Source organism: Vitis riparia, chromosome 6 (assembly GCF_004353265.1).
Source record: "Vitis riparia cultivar Riparia Gloire de Montpellier isolate 1030 chromosome 6, EGFV_Vit.rip_1.0, whole genome shotgun sequence".
Lineage (NCBI taxonomy): Eukaryota > Viridiplantae > Streptophyta > Magnoliopsida > Vitales > Vitaceae > Vitis > Vitis riparia.
In genome coordinates, this window is record NC_048436.1 from 7,490,085 (window position 1) to 7,510,863 (window position 20,779).

The following is a 20,779-nucleotide window of genomic DNA, read 5'->3' on the forward strand; positions in this document are numbered from 1 at the left end:
CCAGAAAATCTACCTGAAAAAAATGGGTTAAAATTGAAGCATGTGTCCTAAAAAAAAAGACGAGAAAGAGAAAGAAAGAAAGAAATAACAACAAGAACATGAGCCTTTCCTTACCTATAATTCTCAAATATGGAAAAAGAAAGTCCACAAAGCTTGACGTGCGCCCCCGTCCCGTAGGATGACATGTCAAATCCTTACTTCTTGAGGAGGGAGTAAGCCTTCATGCTTCGGTTTTGGTTCGACGAACACACCATGGCAGACCGGAACACACCATGGCATACCGAAACACACCATGGTGAAGATGGGAAGGTGAGAGAAAGAGAGAAACAACGTCGATCGGTAGCGTCACTACCGGTGACGACTGATAGTCGCGATATTGTTGAGATGGGTGAGGCGCATGGGTATGGAGAGAGAACGGGGAAAGAAAAAGGAGGGAAGAAAGAAGAAAAAAAAAAAAAAAAAAAATGGAGAGTGGCTGTGGCAGAGAAGTGAGAGAGAAAAATATGATCTCTTAGGGTTCTTTGAAATGAATGGTAGATATGAGATTAGAAAATAAATGGTCCAGATTTCACCAACATTAATCTTATCACACCAAAATTTAAATTCTTTTTCTATGAGTCAACTTTATGAGAATCAATATATGGAATATATTTATAACTTTTATAATGTGAATTTACCATAATTAATTTTCTTCTTTCCTAATGTCTAAATTTGTATGAGTTAACTTAAAAAATAAAATTTTGAAACTTGATATTATGCCGAACAATTGATAAATCAAAATTTCAAATATCTTAATTTTCAAGCTTACACAACTTTAATAATTATTTTTAAATCAAATACAAGTTAATTACTAATTTAAAAATAATGAAAAATAGTTTATGAAAACAAGATTATATTAATACAGACTAAAAAAAATCATTAACATCAATGAATAAAAAAATAGTTTATTAGTATTGATTTTATTTATATCCGGTTATAAAAAAAAAAAAAAAAATCATAATGTAGCAAATTTTATTTCACTAAAATTAGTGAATAAAAAATTATTTATAAAAATTTATTTCAGTGCTATTGATATAGACTAAAAAATTATTTAATCAATTTGATAAAAAAAATGAAAATTGATATTAACATTACTAAAAAAATTTATTAAATAAACATTGACTTCCTTAATCAAAATTTATTGTTGTCACTTCAATTTATAATACTTAATAAATAAATTAGATATACACATATCAAACAAATTATTATCATTATTGCTTTTATTTAAGTACCTTGAATGCATTGACTTATAAATTATCTATCAAGATTCTATTATATAAGACATAAAAGAATTCAACAAATTTTATTCATGTCATTATTGGTTTAAACAAGTTGTATATGTCATAGTTGTTCATTTAAATAGGCAATATTGACACATCTCACCTTAAGTTAATATATGTCAACAATGACCATTTTTCTTGTAGTGATCCAAAGGACCAAGCCAGCATTGCAGAGAAGATTAAGCCAACTCAACCATGCTTTCTTCATTTCTCTTTCTTTCCCTAGCTAATACTGCTACCAAAGACCATGTCTTGGCTCATCTCAACTTCGTCTTGCTGCTTTTCTGCGTACCCATCTTAGTCATCTTCACCAAATTCAAATCCAAGACCAGTACCAGCAGCAAGGGAATGCACCTTCCTCCAGGCCCAGCTCCATGGCCACTACTCCGAAATCTTCCTGACTTACTCAAGAACAAGCCAGTTTTCCGGTGGATACATGGATTCATGAAAGAAATGAACACCGATATTGCATGTATTCAGTTGGGCAACGTTCATGTTATACCGGTGATTTCTCCAGAGATTAGCAGAGAATTTTTGAAGAAACATGACGCAATATTTGCGTCCAGGCCTGTTACAATGGCGTCTGAGTATTCAAGCGGTGGCTTCTTGACAATAGCAGTGGTGCCAAAGGGAACGCAGTGGAAGAAGATGAGAAGGGTTGTTGCTTCTGATGTCATTAACGAAGCGACATTTAAGTGGCTGCATGACAAGAGAGTGGAAGAAGCCGACAATCTTGTTCGATTCATTTATAACCAGTGTAAAACCTTCACTAGCCCATCAATTATAAATGTAAGAAACACAGTCCGTCAATACAGTGGAAACGTCATTAGGAAGATGATCCTCAACACAAGATACTTTGGAGAAGGAAAGAAAGATGGAGGACCTGGAATCGAAGAGGAACAACATGTTGAATCCCTCTTCACTGTACTTGCTCACCTCTATGCATTCTCTTTGGCTGATTACTTCCCATGGATGAGAGTGCTGGACTTAGATGGGCATGAGAAGACTGTAAGGCAGGCTATGAATACCATTGACAAGTACCATGATCCCATCGTGGAGAATAGAGTAAAACAATGGAGGAATGGGGGGAAGAAGGAGGCTGAGGACCTTCTAGACATTTTCCTTTCAATCAAGGATGCAAGTGGTGAACCACTGCTGTCTCTGGCAGAGGTCAAAGCCCAATGCACAGTAAGATAATTTAATTTATTTCCATTCACATGTTGGGCCATGTTGCATTAATTTTCTATCAATTAATTGAATAAGATATAACGTATGGCAGGAGTTGATGCTTGCTGCAGTGGATAATCCATCAAACGCAATAGAGTGGGCAATGGCAGAGATGATCAATCAACCAGAGGTTTTGCGAAAGGCTGTGGAAGAAATAAATAGAGTGGTTGGAAAAGAGAGACTGGTTCAAGAATCGGACTTTGAGCAGCTCAACTATGTCAAGGCCTGTGCAAGGGAAGCATTTCGGCTGTACCCTATTGCACCCTTCAATCTCCCCCATGTCTCCACTAGTGATGCAGTTGTTGCTGGCTACTTTATTCCCAAAGGCAGTCATGTCCTCCTCAGCCGTCTGGGCCTGGGCCGGAACGGTAGAATCTGGGAAGAACCACTAAGGTTCAAACCGGAGAGGCATCTGAGTGAAGGTACAGGGAAAATGGTGGAGTTGACGGAGCCAGACCTTCGATTCATTTCCTTCGGCACTGGAAGACGTGGGTGCCCTGGAAAAGCAACGGGGTCTGCCATGACTGTGATGCTGCTAGCACGGCTTCTCCAAGGATTTACTTGGAGTGCACCACCGGGACAAAAGGAGATTGACCTCTCAGAATCAAGAAATGACCTCTCTCTGGAAAAACCACTGCAGGCCGTTGCAAAACCTCGTTTGCATGCATCCCTCTACTCAGCTGCTTACCAATAAAATAAAACGCTAAATCTCAGGGAAAACTATTCCCAATTGCTTTTGAAGCAAATAAATAACAATAATTTGGACGTAATTTTTTAAATAAGTACACCAAGTATTCTACTTGGTGACCCTCGTTAAAAATAAATAACAAATACATTAGAAATCTTATTAGCACTATTTTTTCTTTTTTCTTTGTAATCACATTTTTTAAATTCAATTTCCACTTAAGTGGTAGATGCAATTTCCATGTTCATTTCTTCCATGAGGCCATGTAGCCACCGGAATATTGTGGGTTTGCTCTTCAGCATTTGGGGTAGATTATATATGGACCAACAACGGCCATGGAGCTGGGCCTGGAGGAAGCGGCTTTTCCATTGCTTTTGGTATGCGTTTTGGATCTTATTTTTGTTGGGATGATGATATAAAGGTAGAGCTGTCCAATGGGATGGGCCGCCAATTTTGGCCTGTGGCCCAGCTCGCCAAAAGGTCGGGTCAGGCCGCCCAATTACTATAGCAGGCCGGGTTGACATAGACTAAAGGAGCAGGCTGTGCTGGTCCTAAGGAGACGGTCCATCATGTCATCCTGTCGACCCATTGTGCAGTCGACCCATCGTGCCAACCCTCTTGGCCCTTTCAAATATCATTTTTACTTTTTTCTTTTTTCTTTTTCTTTTTTATTACATATCAAATGTCTAAAATACCCTTCTCAACAATTGTATAACTACTAGTTTGAGGGGTAAAAAAGTAAGTCAATAGTTATTTTTACTTTTTTTCATGTCAAATATCTATATTACTTCTCACAACAATTATATCCTGACTAATTTAAATATTAAAAAATTGTACATATATCATTATTTATTTTATATCATTTAATAGGATAAATTAAATGAATCATAATTTTAATATTAAATATATTTTAAAATTAGACATCAAATATGATAAATCATATGTGTGTGTATCAAATTATTTAACAAAATAACTTTAAAATATCTATTATAATTTTAATTACATTTTTATGAGGTTTTTCTTATATTTATGTAAATTTTGATTAATTTGAGGTCTATCAATACTTTTTTTCCAAAATATCTGTCAATATATTTATAATATATTCGTAAAATCGAAGTACCAATATATCCATGATTAACAATATTTTCATCCTTAGTGGTAAAGTTGTTTTGGCTTAAATATGCTATTTTTAGATCGAGTGATCATGGATGAGATGGAATGAGAGATTTGGTTGGTTTGGATATAATAGTAGACACAGGAGAAAACATGGTGACTGGTGATGGAATTAGTTGAACTGGAGGTCAAGAACAAATGAGAGTTAATGGTATATGTGGCTTGATAGAAGGTATGTCAGTTTGATGGAGAATTTGAGCCTAAGAGTGTACCTTTGGCCAAGGCCAGATTTGACGATGAACTTGATGAAGAAGCAAAGGAAGTGCATGGCGTAGAGTTAGATTTGGCGACGACAAGATTGGTTGCAATTGAAGATGACATGGCGACACACTCTCAAGAAAAAGAAAGTTAGTGATAAGTAGTTGTGTTGCAACTACGGGAAATGAGAACTAAGTAGAAGAATTATAAGAGATGGGTGTTGATTAGGAAAGGGGAAATTCATATTCAAGGAATTTAACATTAGATGAGAAATAAATTTTATTAGTTTTGACGTCCATGCAAATGTAAGCACTTTGATTCAAGGAATATCCAAGAAAGAGACAAGGGTAAGATTTAGTATCAAGTTTGTGAGATGCATATGGTTTTAACCAAGGAAAACATAAACGACCAAAAAGCGTGAGTTTATTTTAGTTCGGCTTAGAAGAAAATAGTTTTTCATAAGGAGAAGATAAATCAAGAATGGGATTAGGAAGACAATAAACTAAATACATAGTTGTTTAAAAAACATGGGACCGATATTTATGTAGGAGATTTGCTTTATGTATCAAAGTTAAGTCAATATTAACAATATGTTTGTGTTGAATTTCAAATGTGCCATTATGTTGGGGTGTATGAGGAGGCATTTTCAAATGTTGAATTCCCAAGTTAGCTAAAAATTCTTTAAGAGCGATGTATTCACCCCCACCATCAGAGTATATGGAAACAATTTTAGTTTTGAAATAATTTTCAACTAAAACTTTAAATTGACAAAAATAGTAAAGACATAAGATTTAGATGTCAAGGGTAAAGCCAAACATATTTAGAAAAATGATCGAGAAAAATCACATAAAAAGAAAAATCATCAACTGATGAAACAGGAGAAGGAACCCAGACATCAATGTACACAATACCAAGTGGTCCACGACTTATTAAACTTGACTTACTAAATAGAAGTCGTTGGATTTTATTACAATGACAGGATTGATAGAAAAAATTGGATGAAAAATCATAAAATAAAGAAACTAATCTTGAGTTTGCTAGAAAATGAGTAGTTTTAATAGAAAGGTGACCTAGCTGACCATGCCATACATCCGAAGGAGCTTTTGTCATCAATCCAGTAATGAGAGCCATAGTTTGACTTTTATTACCATGCCCAATGCTCAGCCATTAATAGAGGTCATGTTTGCTCTGGTTATGGAGAAGAGGAGCTCTCATGCACAAGCCTTTTATAAGAAAATAAGAAGGAAAAAAATTTATAAAAGTATTGTTGGAATGACAAAAGTGAGAAACATAGATCAAATTTTTCTAAATAGATTGAACACATAGAACATTAGTAAGAGAAAAACGAGAATTAAGAAAAGTAGAACCATGATGAGTAATTGTAAATCTAAACCATCACCAATGACAATATCATCTGGACTTTCATAGTTTTGAGAGAATGAGAGATTGGATAACTGAGAGGTTACATGTTGTGATGCCCCGGAATCCATGATCCAATTACTATTAGAGGTATTTTAAAAAGAGACATGATTAGCACTAGAACAGGTAGGTCTAAGATGAGATAAGAACTTTTAGCACTTATTGGCTTCATGTCCACGTTTATCACAAAGTTGGCAAAAAAACTAGGGTAAGAGAAGATGAAGACTATGACTTTGAGTTTTGCAAATGAGATGATAGATATGATAAGAAACCAAAAGCAAATGAAGGGTAGGTTTTCTTTGGTTGATGAGAAGGATATTAGAAAAAAATTGTTTATGAAAGATTGACTGTTGTAGAGGTTTGGTTATAGTTTTGTGTTTCAACGTGGCGAAGAAAAGTTTCATTATCAACAAACTTGTCGTAGAGTTCTTCAAACGGCACAACTGAATTTATTATGTGGAAAGCAACAATAACTTCTTTGTAAGCAAGTCCAAGGCCTCTAATGCTATATAGAAGTAAATCTGCATCAGAAAGTAGTACTCCAAGTATAGTCAATTCATCTACAATAGTTTTAATTGATAAGAGAAAGTCAACAACAGAACCAAAACCAAAAGTAATTGTAATCAATTTATCTTTTAGATGAATAACATAGGAATGATATCATTTTGAGTAAAAACACCCTAGACAGTTCCATGCTTCAAAACTACAGTTACCAGATGACACAACAGAGATAATTGATTTAGAAACTAAAGCTAAGATAGCATAAAGAAGAAGATGGTTCTGTTTAAGCCAAAAGAGATGAGAAAGATTAGCAACAGTTTGGCCATTTGTGACTATGGTTAATGATGGACAAGGATAAGTACTATTGAGATAACCTAATAGATTAAGACTAAAGAAGAGTGCATGAAGTTAGGCTTTCTAGGAGAAGTAATTAAAAGAGGTTAATTAAGTAAGAACATTTGTTATGATAGAGCCCTTAAAATTATGACATGATGCAATCAACTCTTAAATTTTATTTATTTAATAAAGTTCTAGTTCACTTTTATCTATCCTATTTCCATGCATTATACCTTATAAACACTCTGATCTGTATCTTTTGCATTGTACGTGACTTGGGTGCATTAGGAGTTGCATGGAAAATCCAAGTCATGGGTCCCTTATAAATAGATGACTTATTCGCAGTCGGTTCATGGGTTTAGGCAACCTTTTAAAGGTTGAAGTGCACCATCTTCTAATTGAAAGGATGATTGGTCTTGCCTATTAGAATAAGTTTCCCATGGTGAGTGCACTAATGTGTATGGTTACACATTAGACAAGACCTAGGATGAGTCATGACTTAAGGCTATCAAATAGTTATAACTTCACCGAGCTACTTCATTGTGTTGTCTTTTAACCTTCAGAAAATATTGAGCTTGTACTGAAGTTAGCAGTGGCTTTGACCAACAAGTAAGATTGCAAGTCGATCATATATTCCCTGTAGATTGGGTCACTACTGATAGAAACCAGTAGCAATAGGCATTCTCAATAGAGAAACCATGATATCTCTTGGGATAGAGACAATATGTCCCCTTAGATGATCCTAAGGAGGTGTGTCCATGGAAACTATGGTTATAGTAGTTCCTTAAGTGGAACTTTACATAAGTTCTTTGAGAGTTTAGATATGTTAGTTAAACACACAATAGAAGGATCTATAACTCAAGGATAGTAGAGGTAGTCGTGAAAGGTTGATAGTTTTCACCTTATTAGACTACGAACATCAGCTCATAGAGAAATTGAACACAATGGATTGCAGGTCATGGACACGACCACTTGGTGTCTCATTGTTATTTACATAAAATACTGGAGTTCAGTTCATTTTTTTTAGTGGGATGTTGAATCAACTTCAAAATTGGATTTTGAGGGAGTCAACATTCCTATGGGTCCCAATGGTCCCCACTCTAAGCTCATATACCTTGTTGGCATGGGTTATGAGGAATGGATTGACTATAGGTTCACTTTTGTGCATAAGGGTGTTTTGGTAATTACATAAGGTTGCACAGGAATAAGTGAATAAGGTCTTAGATTGGGCTAATTGATTAATTATCAGGCCTTATAGGGTTAATTAATTAATTAAGACCTGTTTTTGGCTAGATTAAGTGACCCAAGCCCTTAGTAGACTCAAGTCACTTAAGCCTGGTAAGGAATCCTATAAATATCCTAGGTTTTCTTAGTCTTTTCTAGAGAGTCTCCTTCCATCTCTAGAGATAGAAGAGAGTCATAGCCTTCACCTTCACTTCCATCCTTACCAGAAGTGTGTCAAGATTAAGGTTTGAGTCATCGGGCAGAAGACTTTGGGTTTATGAGACTTCTGTAATTTCATTTTTCATTTTCACTACGTGAATTTGATTTGACAACATTTGAATTTGAGGTATGGCTTTCATTAGCACTTTTTGAATCCCTTTAAAGTTTAAAAATATTATTTTTCCACATGCATAGGATTTAGAAAAGCCTAGGATAGTTATGCATGTTTCTAACCTAGTCTGAGCTTAGGAAATGAAAAGATCTGGGATTTTCCCATTAGCATTAATGGTGACAAGTTGGGTAGTATTTGGAAGAAGATGAACTACAAGATTTGGCTGCAGTGATGGAGAGGAATTGGAATTACTATTTGTAAAGTCGGATGCCATGACTTAGAGAGAAAAAAAAAAAAAAACTTGTTAGAAGGACTGTTATGATACCATAAAAGGATTTTTGAATGAATGTGATTTTCATAAAATGTTATACAAAGTTTAAATACAGTTGGAGTGTATCTGCATACATGTGCAATAGGAAAAACAAAAAAATAAAATAAAGCTATTTGCTACAACAAATCTTATCCTATTATAATGAGAATATCTTATGAAAGAAATGTAAGCAATCTTTTGGGAGAAGAGTTAGGAAGTCTGATGTTATGATTAAACTAAAAGTCCAAAGTTGTTGTTGTAGGTATTAACTAAATTTGAATTTGAATTCACATCTGAATCTCAAGGCAATAGAAGAAAACTAAAAAAATGAAGGAAAAATAGGTAGGAACTCTAGTTGAGTGTCAAAATCAGAGAAAATTCATGGAAAGAAAAAAAAATGTTTTAAGCTATTACTTATTTCTTAAATTTTTAACTGATAAATTTTTAACTGAATAGAAAAAGTAAAAAATGTTTTGCTTTTTCAAATATTAAATATAAGTTGTTGGTTTTTCTTTATTTTTTTAATATTTAATTTAAATGAAATATTAAAAAAAAAAAAAAAAACAAACAACTAAATACTAGGCACTATTAATTACTATTTAGGTTTAAATTCTATTTAGAATTAAGTAAAAAAAAAATACCAACTTACTCATTTTCCCCTTCTTTTTCTTAATTAAGCAAAGTAGTTTAATATAAAGAAGTGACAATAGAACAAAAATTAAGTAATTGATGAGTCACAACATTATTTTCATTAACAAATTAAATGTTTACATTTTTTTTTTCAATTTCTTTTCTTCTGCACTTTTTCATGTCTTCTTTTCCTAGTCAAAATCAGTGGTTACTTGAAATAAGTGTGAAAATAGTATTGTAAAGGTGGGCATGCCTCAACTTATTTAGAAGAATATGCCCAACTTCCAATTTTATTTTCACACATCCTTTAGTTAATTAAGGTGTTAGGAGTACGAATGAAGGACAACTTTTTCTTGTATTCTAGAATATTAGAGGCATGTTTCTTAACTATTTTCGAAATCAATTTTGAAAAATAGTTTTTGAGAACAGTTTTTTAAAATCATTTTCTAATTTTTGCATAATAAAAGTCCGTTTGGAAACATAAAATGTTTTTAACCTATTTTTAATATTTTTAAATATGTTTTAAAAATAATTTTTGTATCTAGTATTTTATTTTAATCATTTTGCATGTTTGTTTAATTATTTCTTCAAGTGAAAACAATAGAAAGAAAATAAAAATTGTTATTTGAAAACACTATGTTTTTTGTTCTTAAGAATAAAAAACATAAAACAGTTTTTTTTTTTTTTTTTTTTTTTTTTTTGTCACCAAACGTGTTTTCTATGTTTTTTGTTCTCTCAAATAGGCCCTAGAATACTTATTACTATCACATATTCATAAATACTCAGAAAAAACCCACCTAATCATGCTAAAATCAAAACAACAATGAACCTATTTGTAGTAAACATATGGAAATCTAGGACCACACAAATCATTCCAGGGTAGAGTGCTTGAAGAGGAAGAAGTGTCTCCAAGGTATCAAAACACAATGCAATTTTGATGTTTTTAAGAGTGCATTTGGCAATGATTCTACAAAGCACTTCTAATTTTTCTAACAATTGAATGATAAAAATTTTCAAGTGTTAAAAATATTGGAAGCATTTCCTAACATCACTGTTAAACGGGCTATAAGATGTCATGGTAATACGAATTGCGTAGATGGTGTTTAATAAATCAATTTAAATTTTAAATTAAGTTATTAAGTTTATTAAGTATATTCAGTAAAATAATTTAACGTTATAATTTAAAATTAAAAATGATTTTTGGTAAATCAATTCAATAACTTAATAACTTAAGTATAATTTAATTTAAAATTATTGTTAGTCATTAAGTATTAAATTTAAATTATACTAAATTCTATCTCAAAACTAATATTATGAATCAAGACTGAAATCTATTTAATATTATCTAAAAAAAAAATAATTTCTTCATTTACTTAAGCATTTTTCAAGGTCTAAACATCTTCTTTTTAAAAATATTTCAATATAATTAAACATGTTATAGACACCATTGGGGCAAAAAAAAATTAAATATTAAAACTATTATCTAATTAAGAATTTTTTAAAAAATTAAAAAATAAAATAGAAACTTTACTCCCTCTAAAAAATTGAATTTGAAAAAGTTGAAAAGTACTTTTAATTAAATCAATAATACTTACCCTTAACAACTAATAATATATTATGATTTCAATAAAATTTTAAAAACCTAAAATCAATACTTTCATAAAATATGTTTAATATAGTTTTTCAGATTTCATTTTTATCTTTATTTTTTTATGCAACTATGTTTGAATGACGGTGTTAATCCAATCTAAGTATATACCCGAGAATGGAATGAATTGGGTGATAGTTATTTTTTATAAATTTAAATAATTAAAAACATAAGTGAGAATTATATGTGTAACGATCTGCACCTAATCGTGTAGATGTTGTCCGCCTTGGGTTCAAATGGACCCTCACAACTTTAAAGTGTTTGCATAGTTAAGAGGAATTCATGCTTATATAGCGTTAAGAACTTTCAACCCTATCTGATGTAGGATATTACAAACACCCTCTCATGGTAGACACAACGTTCTCATTGTGTCTCACGGGATTACCTGGCTAAACAAACAAACACACCTCACGAGGCCAAACAAATCCCCACACGAGGGTTGGGGATCAGCTTTGATACCACTTGTCCTGCACCCAACTGTGTAGACATTATCCATTCTAGATCCAAAGTGATCTTCACGGCTTTAAAATACGTTTACATGGTTAAGAGGAGTTCATATTTATATAGCACCATGAACTTTCTCCCCTATGTAATGTGGGATATCAACATATGCAATGATATAATAAATATAATGGAAAAGTAATTATACTATCCAAACATATCTCAAATAGTGAAACTATACAACTTTCTCATCAACATTTTCTTTTTGGGTTTGTTCTTCAAACCTCAAACACCAAAAAAATGAATATCTTACAAAGAATCCATCTATCTTGTGAGGCTCCTAATAGTATAGAGATATCTAGGAAAATGGTAGAAAAATAGCAAAACATAGAGATTTGGTTAAGATTTTTGGAAATATATATCTACATCCATGATTTTTAGAGATATAGATATGGAAATTTCAATGAATATTCAAGTCCATGATGACCTTCAATATGAATTTTCATTTATTACAAGCAGTTTTCAATTATTTCATTCACAATTTGCTAGAAATTTGAGTCATAACCAGCAACCCAACAAAGAAAAAAAATACAATACTATCAAATAAGCAAGTAGCTTGGTACATTGTTTGATTATTGAGAAAATTGTGGGAAAAAAGAAAAGAAAAGAAAATTGATGAGATTCTAAGCAAAAAAGCAAAGCACTACTCAACTTAGCTTAGCACAACCATTTTGCTTAATTAGGGTAAGTTTTGCATTTGAATCAAAACCCCATAAAGATAACATTCATTATTTCCTTGTCATAAGTTTTCCTCATATTTTTTAGGAATCATATAAATTCTGGAACAAAATCATGATGAAACATAGAAAAAAATCTAGAAAAACTAAAGAATAACCCAAAAGTAAAAAAAAAAAAAAACCCACTTTTATTTGATATATTAAAATTATAAAATAAAAAATATTATATACATACGACAATGACTGTATCTGCAGTTAACATATGGAAATCTAGGGCCAAAAAAATCATTCCACGGTAGGGTGCTTGAAGAGGAAAAAGTGTTTCCAAGGCATCAATACATGATGCAATTTTGATGTTTTTAAGACATCCTGCTATTATGAATTGTATAGATGGTTTTTAATATATGTATTTAATAACTTAATTTAAATTATTAAACATGTGAAATATGTTCAATAAAATAACTTAGTATTACAACTTAATATTAAAAATGATTTTCGATAAATCAATTTTATGACTTAATATTACTTAATAACTTAAGTATAATTTAAAATAAAATTATTGTAAGTTATTAAGTATTAAACATTAAGTTTTACTAAATGCTATCTAAAATTTATTATTATTATTATGAATCAAGAATTAAATCTATTTAATATACTTTGTAATTATATTTTTTAAATTTCTTCATTTACTCTACATTAAAAATTCAAGGTGGTTGCATGATCAATCAGAAAGACACAAATAAGCATAGAGGGATCCAAGAAAGGGTAATTGAAATTAAGGCATGGAGTAGATTATAGGTTTCACAAAAAAAAAAAAAAAAATCTTAAAAGTTTTTTAAAAAGTCTCCTTGAGTGCTCAAGCTTTGTCCACAACATTCAAGCATTGTCTACAACACTCAAGTGGTCCTTAGAGTACTCAAGTGCTCGTGGGAGATATTCGAATATTCACAATTCTATTATTTCTAACTTTTATTCTTTTTTTAGTTTAGAAATTTGAGATTCAATCCACAAGGTATTTTTATCTTATAAACATCATGCCAAAAATGTTTTTTTTTTTATTTATGAAAATAGTGGAAAGACCATATTAGCCTTCCCCACATCCTAAAACTCTTAAGAAGTCTATCTTCACACTCTTTAGGTTGAGAAGGACATTTGCATCCCTTCAAGCATTAAAGTAGAATCCACTAAGAGTATACATGGTATTACATCACAAATGTGGACTTCAATATAGGTATCAAAGAGTAAAATTGTATATTGTTCTTTCAATAATGGATTTACAATTAGAGGTCTTTGTCCCCGTGGTTATTACATCTGCATAGTCTCTAAGAGATTGTGTGGGTGGTATTCAATGTAAAAAGCTTTGTATCCTATGTATTGATTCTACTTTTTTAATTCCCTATAGAAAATGAGAAAGTTAAAAATAATTTATTTTGAGATAAAAAGATTTAAAACACCTATTCACACCCCCTCTAGGTATTCCTTAAGCTAAATCTACCAACTTTCAATTGGTCAGAGCAAAAAAAAGAATTAAAAGAAATCAATTTTTTTTTATCCTGCTAAATTTAAGTTATAAAATCACAAAGTTCTATTAACAACTTGCCTATTTCAATGGCAACAACTATCCATACTAGAAGGTTCGTATGGAGTTATTCTTAAAAATATAAGGAGAATTGATTTGAAACTCAATGGAATTTGGATGGGGATTGCCATTCAAATTGAATGGTATTGGAAGATTAACTACAATGTTCAAGCCCAAACAGGAATGAGACAAACTAGAAATTGAGGGCAGTGAAGTGAATGCTAAGATTAGTCTTGATGAATTTTGTGGGATAGTCACTTGTAAGCATGCTATAGAAGCCTGTGATATTCTCTCAATTACTCCTGAGGACACTTCAATTATGAAGTGTCCAAAATTCAAATACTCACAGCCAAGTTTGAGAGCATTTGGATGTAATAGGATGAGACTTTCTCTGCATTCCATTCTAAACTAAGTGATGTAGCTAACTTAAGCTTTAACCTTAGGGAAAAAAAATACCTAAATCTAAAGTAATAAGGAAAATATTGATCCTCTAGGCTATTTCCCTTGAGAGAAAGAGGATAGTATCAAGTTCTTTAGACTCTCCCCCTCTCCTGAGAGAAGAAATACTATGTCGGATAAGAAAAGTTCAAAGGCAACAAAATTAAGAGCAATTTCCATTTAACACAAGAGTTTTAATTCAAGTAATAGATAAAGGTTTTGGAAAATCTCATGATAGAGAATTTATGATAAAAATTATTACCAAAATATTTTTGAAGTTTTAGTAATTTAATGGGAATAAAATATTTTGAAAGTGTTTTGGAAATAAACATTTTTGAAAGTTTTTCATAGATAATATTTTATCCATTAAGGAATTACTAAAGGTTGCGATTTTGGCAATTTTAATAGAATAAATTATTATGAAAATTAGATTCTATAAGGATATTTACTAAATTGGAAGAGTGTATGAATAAGGAAAGTAATTATTATGAGGAATTTTGAATATGAGAGTTAAAGTTCCTCATCTTGATTTGAGTTTATCACCACCCCTACAGTGGGTTGGGCCCTATGAATCAAGAAACATGAACTCTCTTAATGGAAAATGCTAAACATGTCTGTAATGCAAGCAACCACCCCCCATGGTCAGGTTCCTTACTTAGTGATATTAATAGTTCAAGGATAATGGTTATACGTTTAACATTAATAGTTCAAAACATTGTTTCAACTCTCGAAATTTTTTTCAACAATAGTCATACTTAGATCCATCATAGTACTTCTATCCATTGCAGTGCATCTCAACTACGAGATATGGCAATTGGATATTAAGATAGTGTTCTTGAACAATCATCTTGATGTTAGCATCTGTATGATGTAATCAAACATTTTCATAACAAATGACCTTATGTGTTCAAAAAGACACAAGGAGGCAGTGATGCTCTAAGATCTTGTAAGTAGATGACAATCTACTCATTAGGAATGATATAGGGTCATTGTCATAAGTCAAGAAATGGTTGTCTACTTAGTTCTAGATGAAAATCTAGAAAAGGCATAATATATTCTTAATATTAATGTCCTTTAGGATTGCAAGAATAAGACAATCATGTTATATCACCTATATTAACAAACATTTGGTCAAGTGGATAATACAAGACTCTAAGAAGGGTTTGCTATCCATAAGTTTAAAGTTGTCTTTCTCAATATCGATGTCCTTAAACATCTTATGAGAGAAATCACATTAAGATTATATCCTATGCCTCTGCAATGGGTAACCTTATGTATGTGATGCTATGTACTAGACCAAATATTTGTTTTGTTGTAAGGATAGTGAGCAAATATTAGTCCAATCCAAGACAAGAGTTTTAAGCATATGGCAAGCATATACTAAAGTGTCTTAGGAGAACTAAGGAATATATACTTGTGTGTCTTTGCAATATGTTGGCACTTCTTGGATACAAGATATTAGATTTTCAGTTTGATGATGACTTTTAGAGGTTTATCTCTAGGTATGTGTATACTTTAAGTGGTATTTGTTATTGTTTCTAAAGTAAAAAAAAAAAAAAAGAAAGTCGTTTGGCTTAGGATGTTCCATGAAGTCGTTTGGCTTAGGATGTTCCTGATGAGACTAGGGGTAGTTCCCTTGGTTATATCGTCTAAGATTTATTTGATAATAGTGAGGCAATGGTATAATTTAAAGAACAAAGGTGCCAATAAAAGAGAAAGCACATGGAGAGGAAGTATATTATTTTATGAGATAGTTTAAAGAGGTGATCTGGCTATAGAGCAAATTCTTTCTACTGTGCCTAATCTATTTTTAAGGCTAATAAGAGTTTGTTGGGATATAACACTTAAAAACAAGATACGATGTAACAAAGGTAGACTTGAACTTCCATTTGTTATCCATTTTTGTATTGATATTGACTTAATCATTCAAACCTATATCACTTATATCGAACATGACTTAAGTGCATTAGGTGTTACATAGAAGATACAAATTATGAGTTCCTTATGAAATGATAAGTTGTTCATAGTCGATTCATAGATTTAGGCAAACCAACAAATACTCTAATACACTTCGTTCTAATTAAAGGGATAACTTGTCTTAGCTATCAAGGTGAGGTTCCCATAATAAGTGCACTAGAGTGTATGGTTACACATTAGATTGGACCACAGTAAAACATAATGTAAGGTTATTAGGTTGTTATGATTCAGTAAGCTATTATGTTGCATGAACTCTTAATCTTGAGAAGATATTAAGTTTATATTAAAATCAACAGAAGATTTTGACCTATAGGTGAGACCTTAAAGTAGTCATATATTTTCTATGAATTGGGTCACAGTTGATAAAAGTTGATGGTAATAAGTATTCTTAATAGAGACATCATGATATCTTATGGGATCGAGACAATGTGTCCTTTAGGCGATCCAATGACATGTGATCATGGAATCTGTAGATGTAGTAATTCCTTAAGTAGAATTTGACATGTTCTTTATGAACTAAAGTATGTCAGTTGATCACATAATAAGGCAATTTGTATCTCAAGAGTTAGAGAGGTAATCTTGATAGGTTGATAGCATTACCTTATTAGATTCTAGACACTAGTTCGTAGGAAGTCTGCATACAATAAATAATAGGTCATGGACCTAAGCTTTGTCTCGTTGTAATTTCATAGTATATTATAGTGCAATTAATTATCTTTAGTGGAGTGTTAAGTTAACTTCAGAATTGGATTCTAAGGGAGCTAGTGTTTTCTTATGGGTCCTAATGGTCCCCACTCAAGCTTTTAGTTCATGGCGATATGTTTTATTTAAGGAATTTGGTTTGTAGTTCATAAGTGTGCATAAGGCATTTAGGTAAAAACACAAGGTTGCACTAGATCGTATGAATAGTCTTTCTAGATTGATGGGTTAAGCTAATTAATTAATTGGAATCCATTAAGACCAATTAATTAATTAGTACCCAAGTCAACTAAATTAAGTGACTTGTGCCTAATTTGCACTCAAATCACTTAAGCCCACAAGGAACCCTATATAAACCCCCTTGGGCGTTTAAGGTTTAGACTTTTTGCATTCTCACATCATCTTCCCAAGAGTGATTAAGAGAAACCCTAGCCACCCTCAAGAAAAGAAGAAAAGCCCACTCTTCTCTTGTGTCAAGATCTATGAAATGAGAGATCAGGTGGAAGATTGTTGGATAAACTATATTTATAATAACTACAACGGTTTTTACATATTCATCGAATGAGATTTAATTTAAGAACATCTAGATCATAGAAATGATTTTCTATCTCTAGATCTAGTCTCTATTATGGTTTTTATGGTCATTTTATTCAACTATGTTAGATTTACAGAGCTTAGGGATAGATAGCATGCACCCTACGAGATCCAAGGCTAGAAAATAGAGTAATCTAGGGTTCCCAACATCTAACATACCATATGAGGGCCAAATTTTTTATTTTTAATCATTTTCATTATCCCTAATATCTAAGTTGCATGGACCCCAAAACCCTGATGGATATTAGATCAATCCTATGCTTGACAATACCTTATAAAGGTTACAATTGAATGAAAAACTCCTAGTTTAACAATTAGCTCAATTGAATGAGATAAAACTATGATTGAGATACACTAAGATGAAATGTTAAGTTAGAAACAAAATACACCAAAAAAAAAAAATTCTTTTAAACCCAAATAAAATTTAGAAATAATTTAGAACTCCACATCATCACTGTTTTATCAAGGTGTGGCCAATACATGAAGTTTAGAGCTTTAAAATAAGAACTAAAAGCTCAAATTGGTCGTTAGGCACAATTTAGGGTCAATTTATTGACTTATTGGCAAACTGGCTACTAGTTGTTGGGCTTCTAATACATTGGTAGGTGACTATTAAGTCCTAAAAGCTCATCTGGTGGAGCAATCAATCGACTAGTCAAGGTTTCGACCTCAACTTAATACATGTTTTTACCAATTTGTTTTATGAAAATTTTTTTGAACTGGTTGACTACTTGGGCCAATTAATTGACTGCGTTGGTCAACCATTGGTTAAACATAAAAATTATTAAAAAGAAAATGAAAGAGAGAGAAAGGGAGAGAAAAAAATTGATGTGTAAGTAATCTTTAACAACTCTAATCATTTTAAAATGAAAACTTGAGATTAAAAAACTCTTTTTAATAATGAAATGCATGTCAAAACATGAGTTTTTTTTTTTATCTTTGGAATAATTAATTTCATTTTTTTTTTATAAAAGTCATTAAATAAAAATGCACAAATGAAATCTATATTTTTACATCTTTAGCACAAAATCCTCACCTTGGTAAACTCCTTCATATTTTGAAAACCTTTTTAACCATGAATAATACTAATAAAAGGTGATTTTTATTTAAAAAGAGTTCACATCTAATTTATAAAAGAATGAAATTGATTTAAGTACTTCGATGATTTATTTAGATTATTGAAAAGTATCTAAAGAGATTTTTATTATTATTTTCATTTTTTTTTTGAAAAATTACTTTAAATGTCGTAATAAATTTGAGTTATTTGGTTAAAAGGGTCATTAAAAACCTAATTTTGGTAATCTAATTCTTCATCTTTTTTTTGGCCTCATTTTGACTAAAATACTTTAATTGTTTTCTTGTAAAAATAACCATTCATTTTAAAAATTGTAAATACTTGAAATAATTAAGAGTATTTATGTCAAAAGTACTTTACTTTTCAAACAAAAATATGGGAAAAGATAAATTCACAAATATGGGAAGTATTTTATCCCTTTTAACCAATTATATCTAAATTTTTATTATAAAGTCTAAATCTTTCTTTTGTCTATCAATTTTGGGGTATTTAACTACATACATTCAAGCGGCGATCAGAGAATAGCTCCATGACAAGGGCAACAATGACTAACATGACTCAGACTAAACGCGGCAGTATTGGAGCCGTAGCGAGTTCCTGAACTGTGACAGGACGACAAATGTTAGGCATTGGTTGGCCGAACCAAGCAGAATCAGCCAGCAATGAGTTGACTGCTGGTGTGGGGTTGTATAAATCCCACCACACATGAGTTGAAGCATCGTGGCAGGCTAGCCCCGGATCCGCACACCCCGCCATCCCTCCATATGGACCAAGTCCACAGCATGCCATCTTCACTTCTTCGAACCCTGAGTGTTGTCGAGAGGATTAGGCTATAAAAAAAATATAAAAAAAAATTGAAATATCTTCAAACGTGTATGCAACAAATTCAGAAGATCAGGGTTCATACCATAGCGTGTGGGGTTTTCAATGATCTTCATAATTCCTTGGTACACATCACAGAAGACTATCTGGGCCTCCGACAACTCTGAATTGAGTTCAACAACCCGCTCCTCCAGCATTGTATTGTATTCCAAGACCCGCAAATTGACCTCCCCAACACATTCCCTTGTTGCATCGCCAACACCAATATCAGTAGTGTTATGCCGCTCCCACAATATACGTGGGGCACACCCCAAAGGCAGTATCCCCATACATACGATTTTCCTCACGTTGGCAGCGTAGAGATTCCTCATAACGCGGACCATCTCGTTCACGAGAACATGAGCAAAGGCGTGGCCGCCATACTTGAACCTTATGCCTGAGGAGTTGCGGAGGAAGAGATTGGTGTAGTCATCTTTGCCAAAGGAGAGGTAGAAGACTGAGGATTTGATGAAGTGGTGGGCATTTTCGGGGCTAAGCTGCAGCTCCAACAGCTGAAAGGTCTCGAAGACTTGGCGGAGCTGCTGGTTTAGAGACTGGAGAGGGTGGTTGCCGGTGGGGACGTTCATGATAGCGGCTTGTGCGGATCCAAAGTTGAGGCCATTCAATAGTCCTTGCAGTGTTCCATTCTGAGTCAAGAATGGAGGAGTATATGGGAAGCCCATCTTCTCAGCTGAATTATCAATCATATATGTAAAGGTTAAATTAATTACAAGAATTAATCTTGATTGATTAATAGGGCATATGATGTTGTCATTATTGATCGAAGAAACGATTGTGTAAGCAGAGATGAAAGTGTTTTAATTCTTGAAAAACAATGAGCAAGTAATATCTATCACAGATCAAAGATTGAATCGATCTCACCAAGAAATTAAGAAACAGATGGAAAGACGAAAAATTGAAAACAATAATAGAAGAATTGAGTATCTTAGAAAAGAAAGCAACAGAAAGAGAGGGAAAGAAAGAGAAAGAAGAGTACCAAGAAAATGAGGAAGAAGGGAGGAATCAGAGCCATTACAAGGATGTAAAGAGAGATTGTGGTGGAAAATAGGGTAGAAGAGAGTGTTGTCCCCACAATCAACAGAGGAATCACCCAATAGATACAGTGCAGCGCTTGAAACACTACTCATCATTATCAACACCTTCAACGTAAAAACAATTACCACTATTGCCTTCTTCTTCACCTTCATCTCTCTCTCTCTCTCTCTCTCTCTCTCTTTGTTTCTTATTTTTCGGCTCCCTTGAAAATGCAAAATGAGATTTGTTTTGTGAAAGCAAAAGATTCGTTAAACAACTATTAGAATAAAAATTTACACTCAGAATTAACCACTTTTTTTAAATATAAATATTAAAAACCGC

General features: G+C 32.4%; 2 protein-coding genes across 2 annotated transcripts; one reads left to right on the top strand and one right to left on the bottom strand.

Annotated features, from left to right (window-relative positions):
* The first annotated feature begins 252 nt into the window (after window positions 1–252).
* On the top strand, window positions 253–3,324 carry LOC117916953 (phenylalanine N-monooxygenase-like). The gene is made up of 3 exons (XM_034833195.1): window positions 253–388; window positions 1,546–2,507; window positions 2,599–3,324. Exons 1-3 carry the CDS (start codon window positions 253–255, stop codon window positions 3,238–3,240), a joined length of 1,740 nt encoding a protein of 579 aa, XP_034689086.1. The 3' UTR covers window positions 3,241–3,324.
* A 15,635-nt stretch (window positions 3,325–18,959) lies between these two features.
* Window positions 18,960–20,706, bottom strand: LOC117916595 (GDSL esterase/lipase At1g71250-like). Its single transcript, XM_034832710.1, has 3 exons — window positions 20,400–20,706; window positions 19,449–20,093; window positions 18,960–19,347 (listed from the first exon to the last, which is right to left on the bottom strand). Exons 1-3 carry the CDS (start codon window positions 20,608–20,610, stop codon window positions 19,100–19,102), a joined length of 1,104 nt encoding a protein of 367 aa, XP_034688601.1. The 5' UTR covers window positions 20,611–20,706; the 3' UTR covers window positions 18,960–19,099.
* Window positions 20,707–20,779: the final 73 nt, after the last annotated feature.